Here is a 16,982-nt window from a genome sequence, read left to right on the forward strand (position 1 = left end):
CTTCTATTATTTTTGTTGTTAACTGTGAATCACAGGGATCATAAGTTTTTTACTTCTGCTTAGGTAATACCTTAAAATGAGGTCTTCACCTGAATGTATACTCAAAGTGAAATAGAAGTTTGGATGGTACATTTCAGATGATGCAATAATTCAAGTAACAAAAAAAACCAAACCACAACACAACTTGATGTCTTGAAATAATTTTATATGTATAAATAATGAAGAAGTTCTAAGCTTAATGTATTCATGTTTCAAAATATTATCTTGAATTCCTGATCCTTCCACAAATCAATAGTTAAATTTATTTTAGGAAATCTTCCTTCTTAGTATAAGAATGTGTACATTAGCTTAGTATATGTTGTTTTACAAGGCATTTTTTGATATTCTAAGATGATCTGTTACTGCAGTGGTTTCATAATAGTCCTTTCCTTCTGTAATTTAACAATCACGCTTGATGGAAGACTACCTTGGAGATGCTATTATTCCAGCTTTATACACTACTTACTATCGCACTTTTCTATTGAGTGAGGTGAATAACACCAGCTTCAGTTAAAAAAAAATAAAAAATTCAGGTGGTTTAGGTTCTTGTAAATCTATTTATAAATATTTCAAGATTAGCTTCTTTTCAATGAGCATATTCAGGATAGAGTTGTACCCCATAGAAACCACTAGAGTTTATTGTCCACACAGTTTGTTGAGGTGGCATTTCACCTTTTGTTCTTTAGTTTATAAAAACTGTGCCAAAGGCTGCTGCAATATGTGTTGGAGTTTACTTGCCTGCTTAGAACAAGCCAAATGTATTGTATCTGCTTTGTGTTTGTCCCAGAGTATATTTTTGTTTAGCAACCATTCTTTATTGAATTTATTTAAAATTCTCAGGGAATTTTTGAAGTGATAGCCATCTGCCCCCCTTCACTGTTCTCTTCCCCCCTGATCTCCCAGGCTGATTTTTAAAAAAAAAACCCCAAGGCCTCTAGAAATGACACAAAATCTACTGAGGGGGAATTGTCATCATATACAAAAGTCTCAGATTAGCTCTTTTCCCTAAGTTTAATTCAATTTCAAAATCATTTGTGTGTGGAAAATATAACTAGTTTACAGTATCGCTGCTTAACTTGGTCTGAGATCTACTTAAGAGTGCCATAATGAAACAACATTTGCCCATGGATTTTGTTCATTTTACACTCCAGTGATTCCTCATCACTTTAGTAATGATTTGTTTTTAAAGAACAAGCCCAGGGAATTTCTATTGACCATCATCTGTTCTATGGGTCTGACACAAGTAATTTGCCAGGTATGAAATATTTTGTTCTATAACCCATTCTACATTCAGTTCTCCTGTTTGTTCTGTTGTTCACTAAATAATGTTGTTGAATGCTGTTTACCTTTGAGACCACTCAGTGGCTTCTCCATATACTTATGCCTAAGGACATTTGGTTTTGCTTCAAGATCATTGGTCATTTTCTCATCATGACACTTCAGGTTTACCTTCTTATGTGTTTTATTTGTTTTGTTATTTTATAACTGCCTTTCGCTGCATTAAGGCTGATTTCAAATCCACTAAGTGAGGGTACTAAGAGATGACGGAAGTACAGCATGTTCAAGCACAGCCTCATGAATGCTTAAAATGTGACATAAAGGATTTGGGAAATGGGGAGAATAGTCTTTGGTGAAATATTAGTAGAAGGCCATGGAGACAAAGTAGTTTCTTGAACTGGTTTCTTGAAAGGTTTAGAACCGGCATAAATAGGCTAGAGGTCTAGGACAGAATTTTTAGTAAGGAAGAAGTCAAGATATTTTGATGATGATTTAAAAGAATTAGTGGAGAAATAAATAAATAGGTAAATTGGAAATTAAAACACTTTGAGAAACGTTTGACATCGGACAAGATACTTAAAAATATGCTTGAAGTATCTTTTGATAGCAGATGAATAAGTAAGGCTTTGTCCCCTCTGGATGTTACCTATTTTGAGAAGCTGTGGAATACAATGCCAGTAGCAGCACCTGAAGTAAATCTGTGTATTTATATTAAAAAACATCTTAGTGTCATAGTGGAACACTTCTTTCCAGATCATGGGTAATGGGCACAAATTGATTATGAAACTCTGTATTCTCCTGATTTGTCCATTGGGTTTTCTTGTATTTTCAATATTTAAGCCTAAACGTTAAAAGACTAAAGCTTTTCAGTGTTACGATGAAGAACAACTACATCATGAATTGATGTGCTCCATTGATTAGGTCTGGAGAATGCTTAAGTAAATGAAAGTTTATCCTAGAGATGATCCTTAGTGCATTTATGCATTATGTCAAAGTATCAGGGATTAAAGGAGTTCCTGTCACCAAGATTGAACTGCCTTGTTTATGAATTTCCAAGGAATACTTGATTTGTGTGCTTTTTAAATTTCAGTGTGTTTATAAAATATAGGCCTAAACCATTGACAATATTTTCGTAGAAAAATGTTGCTGTTTCGAACTTCTGTCACGTTTTTCAGCTTCTGTACTTTTAAATCAGTAGGATTTTTAACCATTTGAAAACTGAGTACTGGGAATCCTAAACTAGATCGTCTCGCAAATGCTATATTCAGAAGTCTTGTTGCTTTTTTTGTAAGCAAATCTTAATTAAAAAAGGATGGATCAAAGCAGACAGTTTGGGATTTCTGGATAATGAGTCATGCAATGCTTTGATATATATATATATAAAGTGCAGGGAACAGTAAGACTAGACTAGATCCTTGAAGGAATGCTTCAGACTTTGAATACTGTGTTTTATATGGTAGCAGATACGCAGCTAAATCAGCAGGATACAGGGGACCTGCCATGTGCAGGGCAGCAGACACAAGAGTAATTATGAAAGCTGTATTCATAATGCAAGGGATGAAAGCTGGTCACTGTTGCTTTATAGAAAAAAAAAAAAAACCAACCTCCTAGAACTGATATTTTCTTTTTAAGTTCCATATCAGGGAATGAGGCTATTGAGAGGCAGAAAACGGGATTCCATAATAACTTTGCTCTGCCATAGTTCTGCTGTGTGACCCCTAAAAATTAATTTCTCTTTTGACTCAGTTTCCCCATCTGTAAAAGCAATCCCGATGTGTTCCCCACACAAACATTTTGAGTTTTGTGAATAAAATACTCTGCACTGATGCTGTATATTTACAGGTAGATACTAGTCTGCCTCTTTAAAAATTTTTGTGTGTTGGATTATATTTTGTGCTTATTCACTTTGTTTTCTTGTTATTGTTAATTTCCTTTTTTTTGTTTGTTTTTATTTTGACTCTGTTCTCCTAATAGCACCAGGAACAAAAATGATAAATGGTCCATTCTTCATGCATATGTTAAAACAGAAATGTATGTGTATTTTGATGCAGTGCAACCATTTCCCCCCCCCTCCCTCATTTTTTACTACAGATCAAGGAATACAATGGACAGATGCAGGGAATTACCGGTGTGGGATTTGCATCCTTGACATTTGATGGAACTGTGGGAGCGCCAGTAGTTCCTCGATCCTCTAGCAAAGTGTACACTTTCATGGATGAAGAACAGAAAACAATAGAAGAATTGCGTGTTTGGGCAGCCAGTAATCTTTCCATCTCTGGACCAGCAGCAAAATTGTCTGGTGTTAGGCCAATGCTGTTCTTTGATCTCACTTGCCAGCTAGTAGGAAAAGCAAAAGTGGATGGATCTTCTTTTCTTCTAAAGGTAGATTTCTTTTTTTAAAGTAATTTGTTAGATTTATTTATTAAGACATTGTGATTCAGTTTTTGCTGAAACAAACATATTCATTGATTTAAGTAATGTTACATAGATAAATATTTTGAGATTAAGCAAATTTATGATCCTTGACCAAATTATTTCTATGAAAACAAAACAGAAATCCCAGTTCTCTTTGAAGTTGTTCATCTGATTTATTTCTTTAGAGAAGTTTTATAAGATGGCATTGGTATGGATCATCGTTTCACAAACAGTTGTAGATAAATATTTCAAGATTTCTTAAGTTGAAAAATATTGTTAGTTTGAAATTTTAACCTTGTTTTTTAGTTAGCAGCAACTATTGCTCTTTTTACTAGATCTGCTGGATATAATTAATGCAGTAAGTAGCACTATCTAGAAAATGAATGAATGGATTATTTTATCTATCTTGATGGATTTTAGGTAGCTTATTTTAGTTATACATAACCGCTTTGGGGATCAGTGCTCACTGGAAGTACAAAATGCATAGTGCCACACAACAGGAGAGTACTTTCCAAGGGTGATCCTTAACATCAGCTAAATAAAAAGGAGGTCTGCGTAATTCTCCTGCTTTTAGCTCCAGATCTATCAGTCTGGTATTATTCTGAAACTCCTCTGTATTTCTTTTTCTTTCTTTTAAAAGTTGATTGTTAAAATGTGAGTGATGAACAGTCTGTTATTTTCCATTTTATGACTTCATAAAATTATTTATTGGTTCTACTGTATTAAACTGTATTGTTACAACATTTTTAGAAACAGCACACTGCATTATTCCTTCATTAAAGCAGCAAAGATTTTTCTTGTGCAGAACAATGCATGGTCTGCACAGAAACGAACCTTAACTGTCATCCGATAATATACTTTGCAGCTCTTACAAATATTTCCATTTAATTATCCCTTGTGAAATAGATGTCAAATGACACCCAGAAAATTTCAGAACTTTGTGGACTGTAATTAAGTTGTTCATTAATAAGTATATGTTCAGCATTGAAGGACCCTTTGCAAGGACAGAGACAAGTGCTTTCTTAAATTATTAATATTTCTTTACACTCTTTTCTGTATTTTAAGGTCCGAAGTTGATTTTGTCAGTTTTGTATAGTAAAGATAATGACTTGGGGGGGAAAATTTAGGATAGATTTAGGAAGGTAAAAGTTTGAAATCAAATAATGGTAGATCAATTTTTCTGATGTGTAATTCCTTTGTGTATTTTTTTAGTAGTATAAAATACTAAATACTTAAATCTGTATTAAAATACATTGGACAAGCTTAAAAATGGTAGATTAACATTGATATGCTGTTGCTAATTTCCTCCATTTTAGAAGCATGGCACAATCCCTTTCTCATATGAAAAGTTGGTCGTGATAGAAGCCTTTTTAAAAATTTGTAGACAGATCTCTGATTATTTTGTTGATCCACTAAACAAACAAACAAACAATTCAATACCAGCTCAAATGGAGTGATGGTGATTATGGTATTTTGGTTATATGTTTTATAATAATGATTTAAATGAATCATGGCATTCCAAGTATATTAGTTATATTAATGGTTGGTTACAATATAAAATATAATGATTATTTTAAGCGTTGAGCTCATGTAACTAGTGGGGATTGCTTAAAGACAAGTAAAATCAATTTCAGTGATTTTGTGCATCACCCATAGCATAACTTTTAATATTACACTTGATAAATTAATTGGGATATGTACAGCACTTGAGGCTGACATGGCATAAAGACCTTATCACTAACTTGTTAGTGCTTACATTTTTCTGATAATTTTGTTATTCAAATTGATGGAGACTAAAAAACTCACACTAGAAGTTTTTCTGTCATTTATGCCTTTCACAGGAGTTCTACTATTATTCTTTTATTTCCTTCTGTCTGTTAGTTAAATTGTCTATGTTAAGCTATGTCACACAAGTGCCATACTCTGCTGAAGAGAGAAACAGGTTTCATTGTCTCTCCCATTTCAGTGTTTTTCTGACCATTGTGATCAAAGGTTGCTACTAACCCTTAGCTCCCGTCTGTTCAGGACTAGTAATGGAACCATTTGCTGTTTCTTATCCAGAATTAATTTAATCAGTGTTGTTTTTTAGACCAGTATTGGCTTTTGAAATCAGGGCTTCTGTGTTTTCATCTGAGTAAAGTGAAGCTGGCAAGCTCCTGAGGTAGAGAGCTTGATCTGTTTTCATATTTGTGCATATGAAAAACAAAAGCAACTGCTCTTCTAAGGATTTTTTTTTTTTCTTGTAAAGAAAGCTTACTGGCTTACAAATTCCTCCAAAAGGTGCCCTGATGCTAGTCCCATTAGTTCCTCTGGCAAAAGACATTTTAAAGCTTAGTCATCCTTGTATCTGACAGGGAGCATTCAGGTTATTTTAATCCATTTGTCAGAGCCATCTATTAAGTGTGGAACTACCAACGTATCCCAAGTAAAGCCAGTTGAAAAATAATGGGAAACTTGGCAAACTTAAGGTTCTTTGACAAAATAAAGTGGCTAAATTCATAATATATATGCACTAAATCTATGTTTCTCAAGCTCAGGTCTGGAAAAGGTTTGATAATTCAAGCAATGGGCAACCTCTCTTTCAAAGGTGGTTTTAAGTATTTCATGGTACAGGATTGGAAGATAATAGGCTTTTTTTTTTTTAATCTGTGGCAGCGTGTACCATGTCATTATCTGGGTCCTTCAGAATACACTCTTATTTGGGAACATTAATTTGATGTTATGGGTCATTTTCACTGTGAACAGTTTTTTGCTTTATCTCTTGTTTTGAGATGAGTATTTCAACCATGAGTTATTCTCAGTGTATTTACACATGGCTTTGCTGATTCTTAGATCTTTTCTTGTGGGTCCTTTAATCCACAGCTGTTAAGCATAAGGGGTAGAAACCCTTTAAAAATTAAGCTTTGGTGTCTTTTTTTTCTCCCCCTCTGCAGTGCCTAACTTGGGACAAAATGCCTTGGTATCACAAACTTTATGAAAATTAGCTTCTGTTGAACCTATATGCATGAAATCCTATGAAATGCAGCATTTCAGTCTTATAGTCGAAATGCCTCTAGATTTTTCTTTTTCTATGCCAGTATTTGAGACCATAATTTCTGTTGTGTTTGAGAAGAGTGTATCTTCAGGAACTCAGGAAACCATAGTTTACAGAATATATTGTAAGCAGCTATCACTGAAATGTTAATGTTTTGTTTCAGTAGTAAGATTTTGGTTCCAAAGTGCTAAGTCTGTTGGTAATGTTACTTTTTCACAATAACTTTGATAGCTCAAAAATAACTATATTGATATTTCAGTACTTAAGTGTATCAAGAACTTTAGCTTTAGGCAAACAATTTTTAGAATACTCATTATTTAAGTATATGCTAAATACTGATGTTTTTCTAATACGTTCTGGATAACTAGCAGTGTATACTGATGTAGGAGATTATCAGTAATTAAGGGAGTGTATGCTGTGTACTCAGTCTTCACATACTGTAGCTGGAATGTTAAAAAGAACCTATAGCAGGATTAAAATATTAAATATAGACAGTTCTGCATATGGTGAATTCTAATAGTTGTAACTGCTGGCTAAAGAGTTGAGGTTTTGCTAGTGCTGGTTTTTTGTTTGGTTTTTTTTTTTTTTTTTTAAATACTAACAAAGCCCAGGTTTTAACACTTGATCATATTCTCTATAGAGGTTATTTTATACTCTGTAAGGAATAATAATTAAAAAAAAAAATTCCCCAAAAAAGGTATTAAGGACTTTAAGACTGAGATTCCAATTAAGATTTTTAAATAAACAGCAAATTTGTTAAAAAAAAAAAAAAGTTATTTAAAATCTCAATCTAAAGTATTCTGAGCATATTGAAATAGTTCATTTGCATTGCAGGTATGGGATGGCACAAAATGTCCCTACCCAACATGGAAGGTGCCTGTGGAAGCAAGAGACCTGGAAGGAGAAAAAGTTGTTCTTCATCAGCTGCGAAATCTAACGGTGGACGTTCTAGTCTATGATAACCATGTACAACTGGCAAAATCACTTAAGGTAATGCACAGTTTGGTATTTCTAACTCTCATTTTGTGGCCTATTTTCTGCTTAGAACTCACTTCAGAGAATGTATCAATTCAGTTCTGCTGTTAATTAGTTTCAAATGTTCCTCTATATGTTTCATTGTATTTCCCATACCTTTTATTTGAAAGCAAAACTCCTTCAACACGTGTAAAAGAGCCTCATTACCCTAAAATTGCCACAAAAAAATTCTTCCAAATTAAGCAGTTCTTTCCAGACACTGTAATATCATATATAATCCTGTGAAAATTATGCACTCAGAAAATGTATTCTATACTTTAGAATTATTTTTTAAATTACATAAAGTGGGGTTAAACTTGTAGTCCCATTAAAGACCCGTAATTCTAAAGTCAATAAAAGATTTTCTGTTCTATAAACTTATACAATTTGCAGTGCAATCTTCATTTAGTGGGTCAGTAATGTTGATTATGCTTAGACGGAGAAAACAACAACATAATTAAACATTTGATCTTCAGCAATACTGCCATCTTGCTTCTGAATACAGTAAATTAGCAAAGAATACATCTTTCATTTATGCCTTGCCCTCTATACCCAAGCGTCGTTTTTAAGAAAGTGTTTACCAGAAAATAAAGGTAAGTGATAGCCATTTGTTAGGCTGGGGCTATCAGCAGACATGAAATCAATTTGATGTGTTAATGCCTGCTCATAAGTAAATGGCAGACAGCAAAATAACTTGCCTTTGTGTAAGAATTCATTACAAAACTTACTCACGGAAGTATTTCATTACTTACAGGTTTTCTTCCAGAATTTTTCTCTTGCTAACTGGTGTAATCTATTGATATAAATAACTGCTGATGTTCCAGTGAAGCAGTATGTTTTGAAAATTAAGGGAAAAATATATTTTAATAAAACATATTTACTTGAGTAGCTGATGATACTCCCTTTATTACTCTCTTTTATTTATATTCAGGAATTCCTATTGAATATGTGGTACACTGGATGTCTTCATCAGCTCTCAATTTTTTTTTCCTTCCTATAAGCCCTTCCTTTCTTATCTCTAAAGCATCTGTGCCTTTGCTGGGTACTGCACTGTGTAGCAGAAGCTCTAGCGTCAAAGTAAACTGTTAGGAAGCCTGGTTTGACCTACTGAGCAACATGGGCTGGTTTTTTCCTTCTGGCTATGTCCAAAGTTGAAGTAGTTTAACTCATGCAAGCTGTAGAAGTTTTAAGTTAGATCATTTTCGAACACTGCTTTTTAGTGGATTGTCTTAGTGGAGTTATTGAAGAAAAAGTGCTGATATCCTAACAATTAAACTTCAGGAGGATTTGTTAAGTTCAGGTTGCAATACACACAATTAATTTTATTTCAGAGAATAATCTAAAGACAATAAAATTTTGTGGGACTCTTCCTAAAATGGAAGATTTAAAAAAAAGGTTTGTTTTTAAATACTAGTGGAAATCATGTCATATCATAAGAAAGTATAATTGAAATACTCTATATTAATCTGTACAATATTTTATTTAGTTCAGGGTCTTGTTATGCAAAGATTTTTTTTAAAAAATCATTTACGTAGACTTATAAAACTGGAGAGCGTTTAGTGTATGCATGTGCACCTTCCTGAGTGTTAACACGAGAACAGTGTGGACAGAAACTGTACTAGATGTTTTGCCAGCTTATGGTTTCAGAAACAAAAAAAATGCACTATTTTTCAGCCATCTCTTTTGCATTTGACACTAGCTTAGAATTGCCTTTTTTAATGTAAATTGTTATGGAATTGTTAGGTTATACTCACCCATGTTGTCATGTACCATTTGCAATGACAGTTGCAGCTCTGAAATGATGTTTTATGTAGGAACAATCTGTTTCACATGGCCTTGATACCAAGAAGGGCACATAAAAAAAAAAACCCGAAATATTTGTTCTTATTTTAAAATTGTATCTGTAGGCACATGTTCAGACAAGGAAGCTCTGAGTAAGCACTACAGTCTGGAGAAAGTGGGTAATGTATTACAGTGAATTTTTAGGAAATCCTGGAGCGCAGTGTCGGGGATATTCCTGCAAAGTTTGTTAAAAGCTCCTTGTTTGGGTTTTCTGTCCAGAGAACTCTGAAGATAGGAGCATTCTATCCCATTTTCCAAGACAGTCAAATATTATTTACAATTTTCAATGGAGAGAACTTCAGTAATATTGGAGGTATGCTACAGTTGATACCATAACTAGACTTTTTGTCCCCTATATTTACTGGCCTCTATTTCCTGCTGGGTAAGATTGTGGCTTTTCAGCATTTGCTGCCTTAGCAGGACACAAACTGAATTTTCAGAAGTCTAATCTCTGAAGTAGATTATTTCCTGGGGCATAAAGACACAAGCAAGAGCTACAACTAAGCAAAGACAATGGTGTTCACTGCTTTTTCTCGAATTTCCCTCTTCCTCTGGCTACCTGGGGTGCATGAGGCTTTCATGTTACTCTAGGAACCCCAGCCTGCAACTAACTCTCCAGAGTACAGTTGCTCCCCATAGGTTATAGTTTGTTATTCTTCAGCCCTTCTTATTCCAGTTTTCCAGAGGTTCTCAGGATTCGCTCAGACCTTGCCATACAACTCAGGAATAGGTCGATGACATGGGTTTCTCCATCTGGGGTATTTTGCTAGATGGTAAGCATCAATGCGAGAGAGCATCAGTGGTCAGTCAGCGCATGGTAGGCATCCAGCTGTCCACAGCTGGTTGGAGATTTCCTTATGTACTGTCATTCATTGAATATGTGGTACTGTGCATTCCTCCTATGGCTTGATACCATCAGTTTTGTGTTGCCACACATTTTCTGGATTTTACAATTAAAACAATTAACCTTGAGCGTGCATACAAGTCCTGGTCCATAGTTTCACAGTATTTGTTTTGCATTATGTATCTTCAAATGCAGAATTTGAATTTTTTCAGCTGTTCCTCCCGCTGTATACAATGTCCTGTCTTTTTTGATAGTAGTTTGGACTGAGAAGTCTTGCTTGATTTTCTAGTGTCTGAGTCACATTTCCAACCTGCAACTTAAATGAGTTACATGGCTGTAAGATCTAGCCTTATATTTTTGAGGCCTGGGTAGCATTCCTTTGACGTGTCAGTGGTATTTTCCCCACTTCTGTCTTTGTACTCGTTAAAAGGAAAAAAAACCCACAAACCACAACACCCCCCTATCCCACCCCAAGTCCTCCAAACCCTTTAACAGATTTAAGTTGGTATTTTTTATTGCAAAGGACCACACCCAAATGTTGTGTATATGCTTCCTCTCATTTGCAAAAAGTTGTACACAGTTTACTCAGTAAAATTAGACTGTTGATGTGATAAAATGATGACAAAGAAATCTCATTTTTAATATCATCAGCCATAAAATAGGCATAAAATCAGTACAGATGATTTTAAGTGATTCCTGTAGGTCAAGACAGCCTCTTGTCAGGAGTGTCTTTCTGGCCAAACGTGAACATTTAACTGCTATGATAAATGACTGTTCGGAATTCATTAGTGTCTTAAATGCGAACAGAATCCTGTATGTTTTGAAATAACTATGAAAATTTGCTATGTTAAAAAGCTGTTTTAGTTGGCTGGTTCCAGGGAACTGCATAAGTAACTTCTTCATTTTAATTCTTTTTAGCCTTAATATGTATTTTTAAATATTCATATTTGATCTAGACTACAAGTAGTGTATTAGTATATTTTATATTACTGCAAGACGTGTTCTTATAGCTTTAATTTCATTTTGAATGAACTTGCTCTGAATGAGGTAGGTAGCTCATAAACAAGACTGCTGTAGAGTCAAGAAAGGAGCTGGTTTTGTACGAGATTTTAGTGATGGCTTTGTAAATCATGGTATTTACTTTAATTTAGATTATAATTTTTTCTCAATCAAGTATATAAAGTGTGCTTGGTCTGCAGGCTTTCTGTAAACAACACAAATACAGTAGTAACACTTTTAGCCTAACAGTCACGTTTGCTTGCCACTGTTAACAGTAAGCAATGCTGCCTCCCAAAGGAATTCACGGAAATTGCACTCCGCCTTGCACAGTCAGGTCTGTGGTGACATTCATAACCTTCCGTACTTTTTCAGTATTTGGCAATGCCGATTATAATGGACCTTTTTAGTATAGTTCTAAGTGATATTAAAATATATTAAATAATAACATTTTCAGAAAAGGCATCTAATAAAATGCATATATAGGAAGATAGTGATCATAAATGTTGGGAAGTTGAGTGTTGCACTAAAACATGTAATTCAGTTGAGTTTTGCATGAATTTCAGCACACAAGTTTAGAAGGCAAAACCAACATTTTGTATTCTTGGCTTCTGGACTCTCCTTTCCCATGTTTAATGTTTCATGTTTGTACCTATAGCAAATGCTTAGTTTTTTCATACATTGTTTTCGAAAGAAAGAAATTCTTCAATTATAATCAACCTTTTCCTGCTTATATACAAATTACTCTTGGGGGGGGGAAAAAAAAAAGTGGTTTGGCACCATTATATTTATATAAGGTAATCCAATAAGCAGAACTTAGCTAAGAACTTCTAAAAAATCTTTCTCCAAAAGCATTTGTCATAGTCATTAGTTTAGTTTTATAATATGACACTCCCTTGTATTTTTGGATATTCAACATAACTGAGTGAAATTTAGCATCTGGAAAGAAGGAAAAAAAAAGTCTCCTGATAAGCCTCTTTAACTGCCATCTAAATGCACAACCTGTCCTGTTGATATGCTTTAAATGAACAAAATGAGCAGCCCTCTAATGGTGCAGATCAATTAAAAGTCTGGTGAGAGCTCCATGCCAGGAGCAAAATAGGTGCAGCCTGAAGTGCACTTTTTATGTCCCTGGTGCCTGAATTTGAAAATACGCTGCCTTTTTCCATGTGTGATTATTGTTTAAAAGAGCAGTTTGATACAAGCATTATATAGTTGTAGTCTGTTCCTTGATACAGAGGAGGATTCTAGAGTAAGGATGCTGCTCTATCTGCTTTTCTGCATATATACATACATTTATAAGTGTTGTACTAACACCTGACCAATCTAGTCTAATAGGATTTAGGTTTCTACTGGTTAAAGCAGGAGCTGAAGCTGAAATAAGACTTAACAGACTGGCTGCTGTAATATTAATGTTAATTGAAGTCAATTTAAAATAATTTATCATTTATATAGGGCTATTTAAAAGATACTTAGTGTGAACATAAATCCAGGTTATTGAATGAGTGTAGCTTGCCAGCTATCAGCTGGATCTTAGATTATACTTTAAAAAAAATATTTGGGTGTTAGTTAATATGATTGAAATTTGATTGATTTTTGGGGCGGTGGGGGGAAGGGTTAATAGGAGTGGTATTTTGAAATAAAGTTAAAAGATGTGTTCAATGTTTAGCACTCCATAACTTCTTTCTTAACAGGTACTTGTATAAGTTAGCCTAAGTCCATTTGTATAACTGGACGAAACCATTTCAGAGAACACAAAATAATTCTAAGCAAAACAAGAAGTGTATCCTCCATGTACCTGAGAAGAAAATCTAACAGACTTAGGAACAGTGCCAAAATCTTTGAATTTCTAACATGCATTGCCTTTTGTCCTGGTGCTGAAAAAATGCTAACTGTAATGTAAGAGTAAGATATGATAAACAAATCTGGTAAGCAGATGTGTTTATGTGTGCACATAAACAGATAATATGCCATGCATGATGATGGACATGAGGTCAATTGCTGAGTGCAATCATACATGGACAAATCACAGCATGTCAGTCTCTGGAGGGCTGTGTTGTGAATATAGAAGACAAATTGTGCCCTCAGGAAAGGAATATATTGGCTCGTTTGATCTGTCTTCTGAAGTCTGCTTGAGAATCAGATTTAGTGAAGAAGGCTTATGCTGGTTCTGAATCAGCCTTTGCTGCCAGTAATGTTGTCTGATAAAGCAAAACAAACAGGTCACCCAGGGAGGTTTTGGAGTCTCCATCTCTGAAAATATCAAAACCCAGCTGGAGACAGCCCTAAGAAACCTGCTCTAGTTGACTTTGCTTTGTGCACGGGGGTTGGACTTGGCAGTCTCCGGAGGTCCCTGACAATGTCAGCTATTCCGTGATTCAGTGAAACCGGTGAAGAAGCTTTATGAGGCCTAGATTTTTCCAAGTAAATAGCTGATTTTGTGTTATCTTTTTTTTTTCTTTAAGATTGGAAGTTTTCTGAGAATTTACAGTATTCATACGAAACAAGCAAGTGCTGTTGATGAAGATGTCTCACATATAGAATTTCATCTTCATGGTGGCACCTGTTATGGACGAGGAATAGGAGTCTTACCAGAAAGTAACCTGGATGTTAAGGAACTAAAAGCGTAAGTTCTATGTGTAGGTTTTTTTCCTAGATGATTCTGGAAAACTCTAGGCTAATGTAACAACTGTACAGTTTAGAATTGTAAACGTATGTGTCGTGATTTAACCCCAGCCAGCAACTAAGCACCACGCAGCCACTCACTCACTCCCCCGCCCTGCCCACCCAGTGGGGTGGGGGAGAAAATTGGGGGAAAAAAAAGTAAAACTCATGGGTTGGGATAAGAACAGTTTAATAGAACAGAAAGGGAGAAACTAATAACGATAATAATAACAATATTAAAATGACAATAATAATAATAAAAGGATTGGAATATACAAGTGATGCACAGTGCAATTGCTCACCACCTGCTGACCAATGCCCAGTTAGTTCCCAAGCAGCAGTTCCCCCTGGCCCCACACCCCCCCAGTTTATATACTGGGTGTGATGTCACATGGTGTGGAATAACCTGTTGGCCAGTTTGGGTCAGCTGCCCTGGCTGTGTCCCCTCCCAACTTCTTGTGCCCCTCCAGCCTTCTCGCTGGCTGGGCATGAGAAGCGGAAAAATCCTTGACTTAGTCTAAACATTACTTAGCAACAACTGAAAACATCAGTGTTATCAGCATTCTTCTCGTACTGAACCCAAAACACAGCCCCATACCAGCTACTAGACAATTAACTCTATCCCAGCCCAAACCAGGACAGTATGTAAGAACCAGAAACTCTGGAACAGAATATGTCTTTAGCACCACTAAGATGAGAGTGTTTGGGGGGATAGGTAAATAAAGGCTAATTTTTCAAATTTAAAGTACAGGAGGGATTTAGACTTCTCTTTTATAGTGCTGTAATAATAAGGCCTGGCCACATTAACATACTTATTCAGTTTTATACTGGCATGTAATCTTTTAAAGATAAAAGCTAAGGTTAAGCAAATAAACTGAGCACATTTTAAGTATGTGCATATGTGTTACTTGGAAATGGTGAGACTTAAAGATGTTCAAAATGAAGCATATAATATAAATGCTTTACTGAACTGCGTTATATGCATAAGAAATCAGAGTCATTCAGGCTGGAAAGGGCCTTTAAGATCATCAAGTCCAACCATTAACCTAACACTGCCAGGTCCACCACTAAACCATGTCCCTAAGTGACAAGTCTACACGTCTCTTAAATACCTCCAGAGACAGTGACTCAACCGCTTACTTCCCTGGGCAGCCTGTTCCAATGCTTGACAACCCTTGAAGACAACACTTGACAACACTTGAAATTTTTCCTAATATCCAATTAAACCTCCCCTGGTACAACTTGAGGCTGTTTCCTCTTGTCCTATTGCTTGTACCTTGGGAGAAGAGACTGACCCCCACCTCACTACAACCTCTTTTTGGGTAGTTGTAGAGAGCGATAAGGTCTCCCCTCAGCCTCCTTTTCTCCAGGCTAAACAACCCCAGTTCCCTCAGCTGCTCCTCATAGGATTTGTGCTCTAGACCCTTCACCAGCTTCGTTGTTCTTCATTGGACACACTCCAGCACCTCAATGTCTTTCTTTTAGCAAGGGGCCCAAAACTGAACGCAGTATTTAAGGTGCAGCCTCACCAGTGCCGATGTGCTGGTTTGGGCTGGGATAGAGTTAATTTTCTTCACAGTAGCTAGTATGGGGTATGTTTTGGATTTGTGCTGAAAACAGTGTTGATAACACAGGGATGTTTTTTTTACTGCTGAGCAGTGCTTACCCAGAGCCAATGGCTTTTCTGCTTCTCACACCACCCCACCAGTGAGTAGGCTGGGGGTGCCCAAAAAGTTGGGAGGGGACACAGCTGGGACAGCTGACCCCCACTGGCCAAAGGGATATTCCATATCATGTGACATCATGCTCAGTATATAAAACCATGAGGAAAAGAAGAAAGGCAGGGGGTCATTCAGAGTGATGGCATTATTTTCCCAAGTAACTGTTACAGGTGATGGAGCCCGCTTTCCTGGAGATGGCTGAACACCTACCTGCCGCTGGGAAGTGGTGAATGAATTCCTTGTTTCGCTTTTGTGTGTTGCGCGCAGCTCTTGCTTTAATTATTAAACTGTCTTTATCTCAACCCACAAGTTTTCTTACTTTTACCCTTCCAATTCTCTCCCCCGTCCCACTGGAGGGGAGTGAGCGAGCAGCTGTGTGGTGCTTAGTTGCTGGCCGGGGTTAAACCACAACAGCCAAGCACAGGGGGATGATCACTTTCCTTGTCCTCCTGGCCACGCTATTTCTGATGTTGTTGGCCTTCTTGGCCACCTGGGCACACTGCTGGCTCATATTCAGCTGGCTGTCGACCAACACCCCCAGGTCCTTTTCTGCCGGACAGCTTTCCAGCCGCTCTTCCCCAAGCCTGTAGCGCTGCATGGGGTTGTTGTGACCCAAGTGCAGGACCCGGCACCTGGCCTTGTTGAACCTCATACAATTGGCCTTGGCCCACCGATCCAGCCTGTCCAGATCCCTCTATAGAGCCTTCCTACCCACGAGCATATCAACCCTCCCTCCCAACTTGGTGTCATCTGCAGAGTTGCTGAGGGTGCACTCAGTCCCCTTGTTCAGGCATTGATAAAGACCTTAAACAGAACTGGCCCCAATACTGAGCCCTGGGAAACACCACTTGTGACTGGCTGCCAACTGGCTTTATCTCCATTCACCACCGCTCTTTGGGCCTGGCCATCCAGCCTATTTTTTTACCCAGAAAAGTGTAGGCCCATCCAAGCCATGAGCAGCCAGTTTCTCCAGGAGAATGCTGTGGGAAATGGTGTCAAAAACTTTACTAAAGTCTAGGTAGACAACATCCACAGCCTCATCCACTAAGTGGGTCACCTTCTTATAGAAAGAGATCATGTTAGTCAAGCAGGACCTGCCTTTCATAAACCCATGTGGACTGGGCCCAATTGCCTA

General features: G+C 36.6%; 1 protein-coding gene across 1 annotated transcript in view; it reads left to right on the forward strand.

The window, feature by feature from the left end:
- POT1 (protection of telomeres 1) overlaps nt 1–16,982 on the forward strand; it is an 80,510-nt gene that overhangs the window by 43,574 nt on the left and 19,954 nt on the right. The window contains exons 9-11 of the mRNA XM_075024973.1: nt 3,409–3,699; nt 7,601–7,756; nt 13,928–14,088. Of these exons, the coding sequence (XP_074881074.1) occupies nt 3,409–3,699; nt 7,601–7,756; nt 13,928–14,088 (608 nt within the window). The remainder of the gene's footprint in view (nt 1–3,408; nt 3,700–7,600; nt 7,757–13,927; nt 14,089–16,982) is intronic.

The sequence above is a fragment of the Buteo buteo genome, chromosome 4 (assembly GCF_964188355.1).
Source record: "Buteo buteo chromosome 4, bButBut1.hap1.1, whole genome shotgun sequence".
Classification (NCBI taxonomy): Eukaryota; Metazoa; Chordata; class Aves; order Accipitriformes; family Accipitridae; genus Buteo; species Buteo buteo.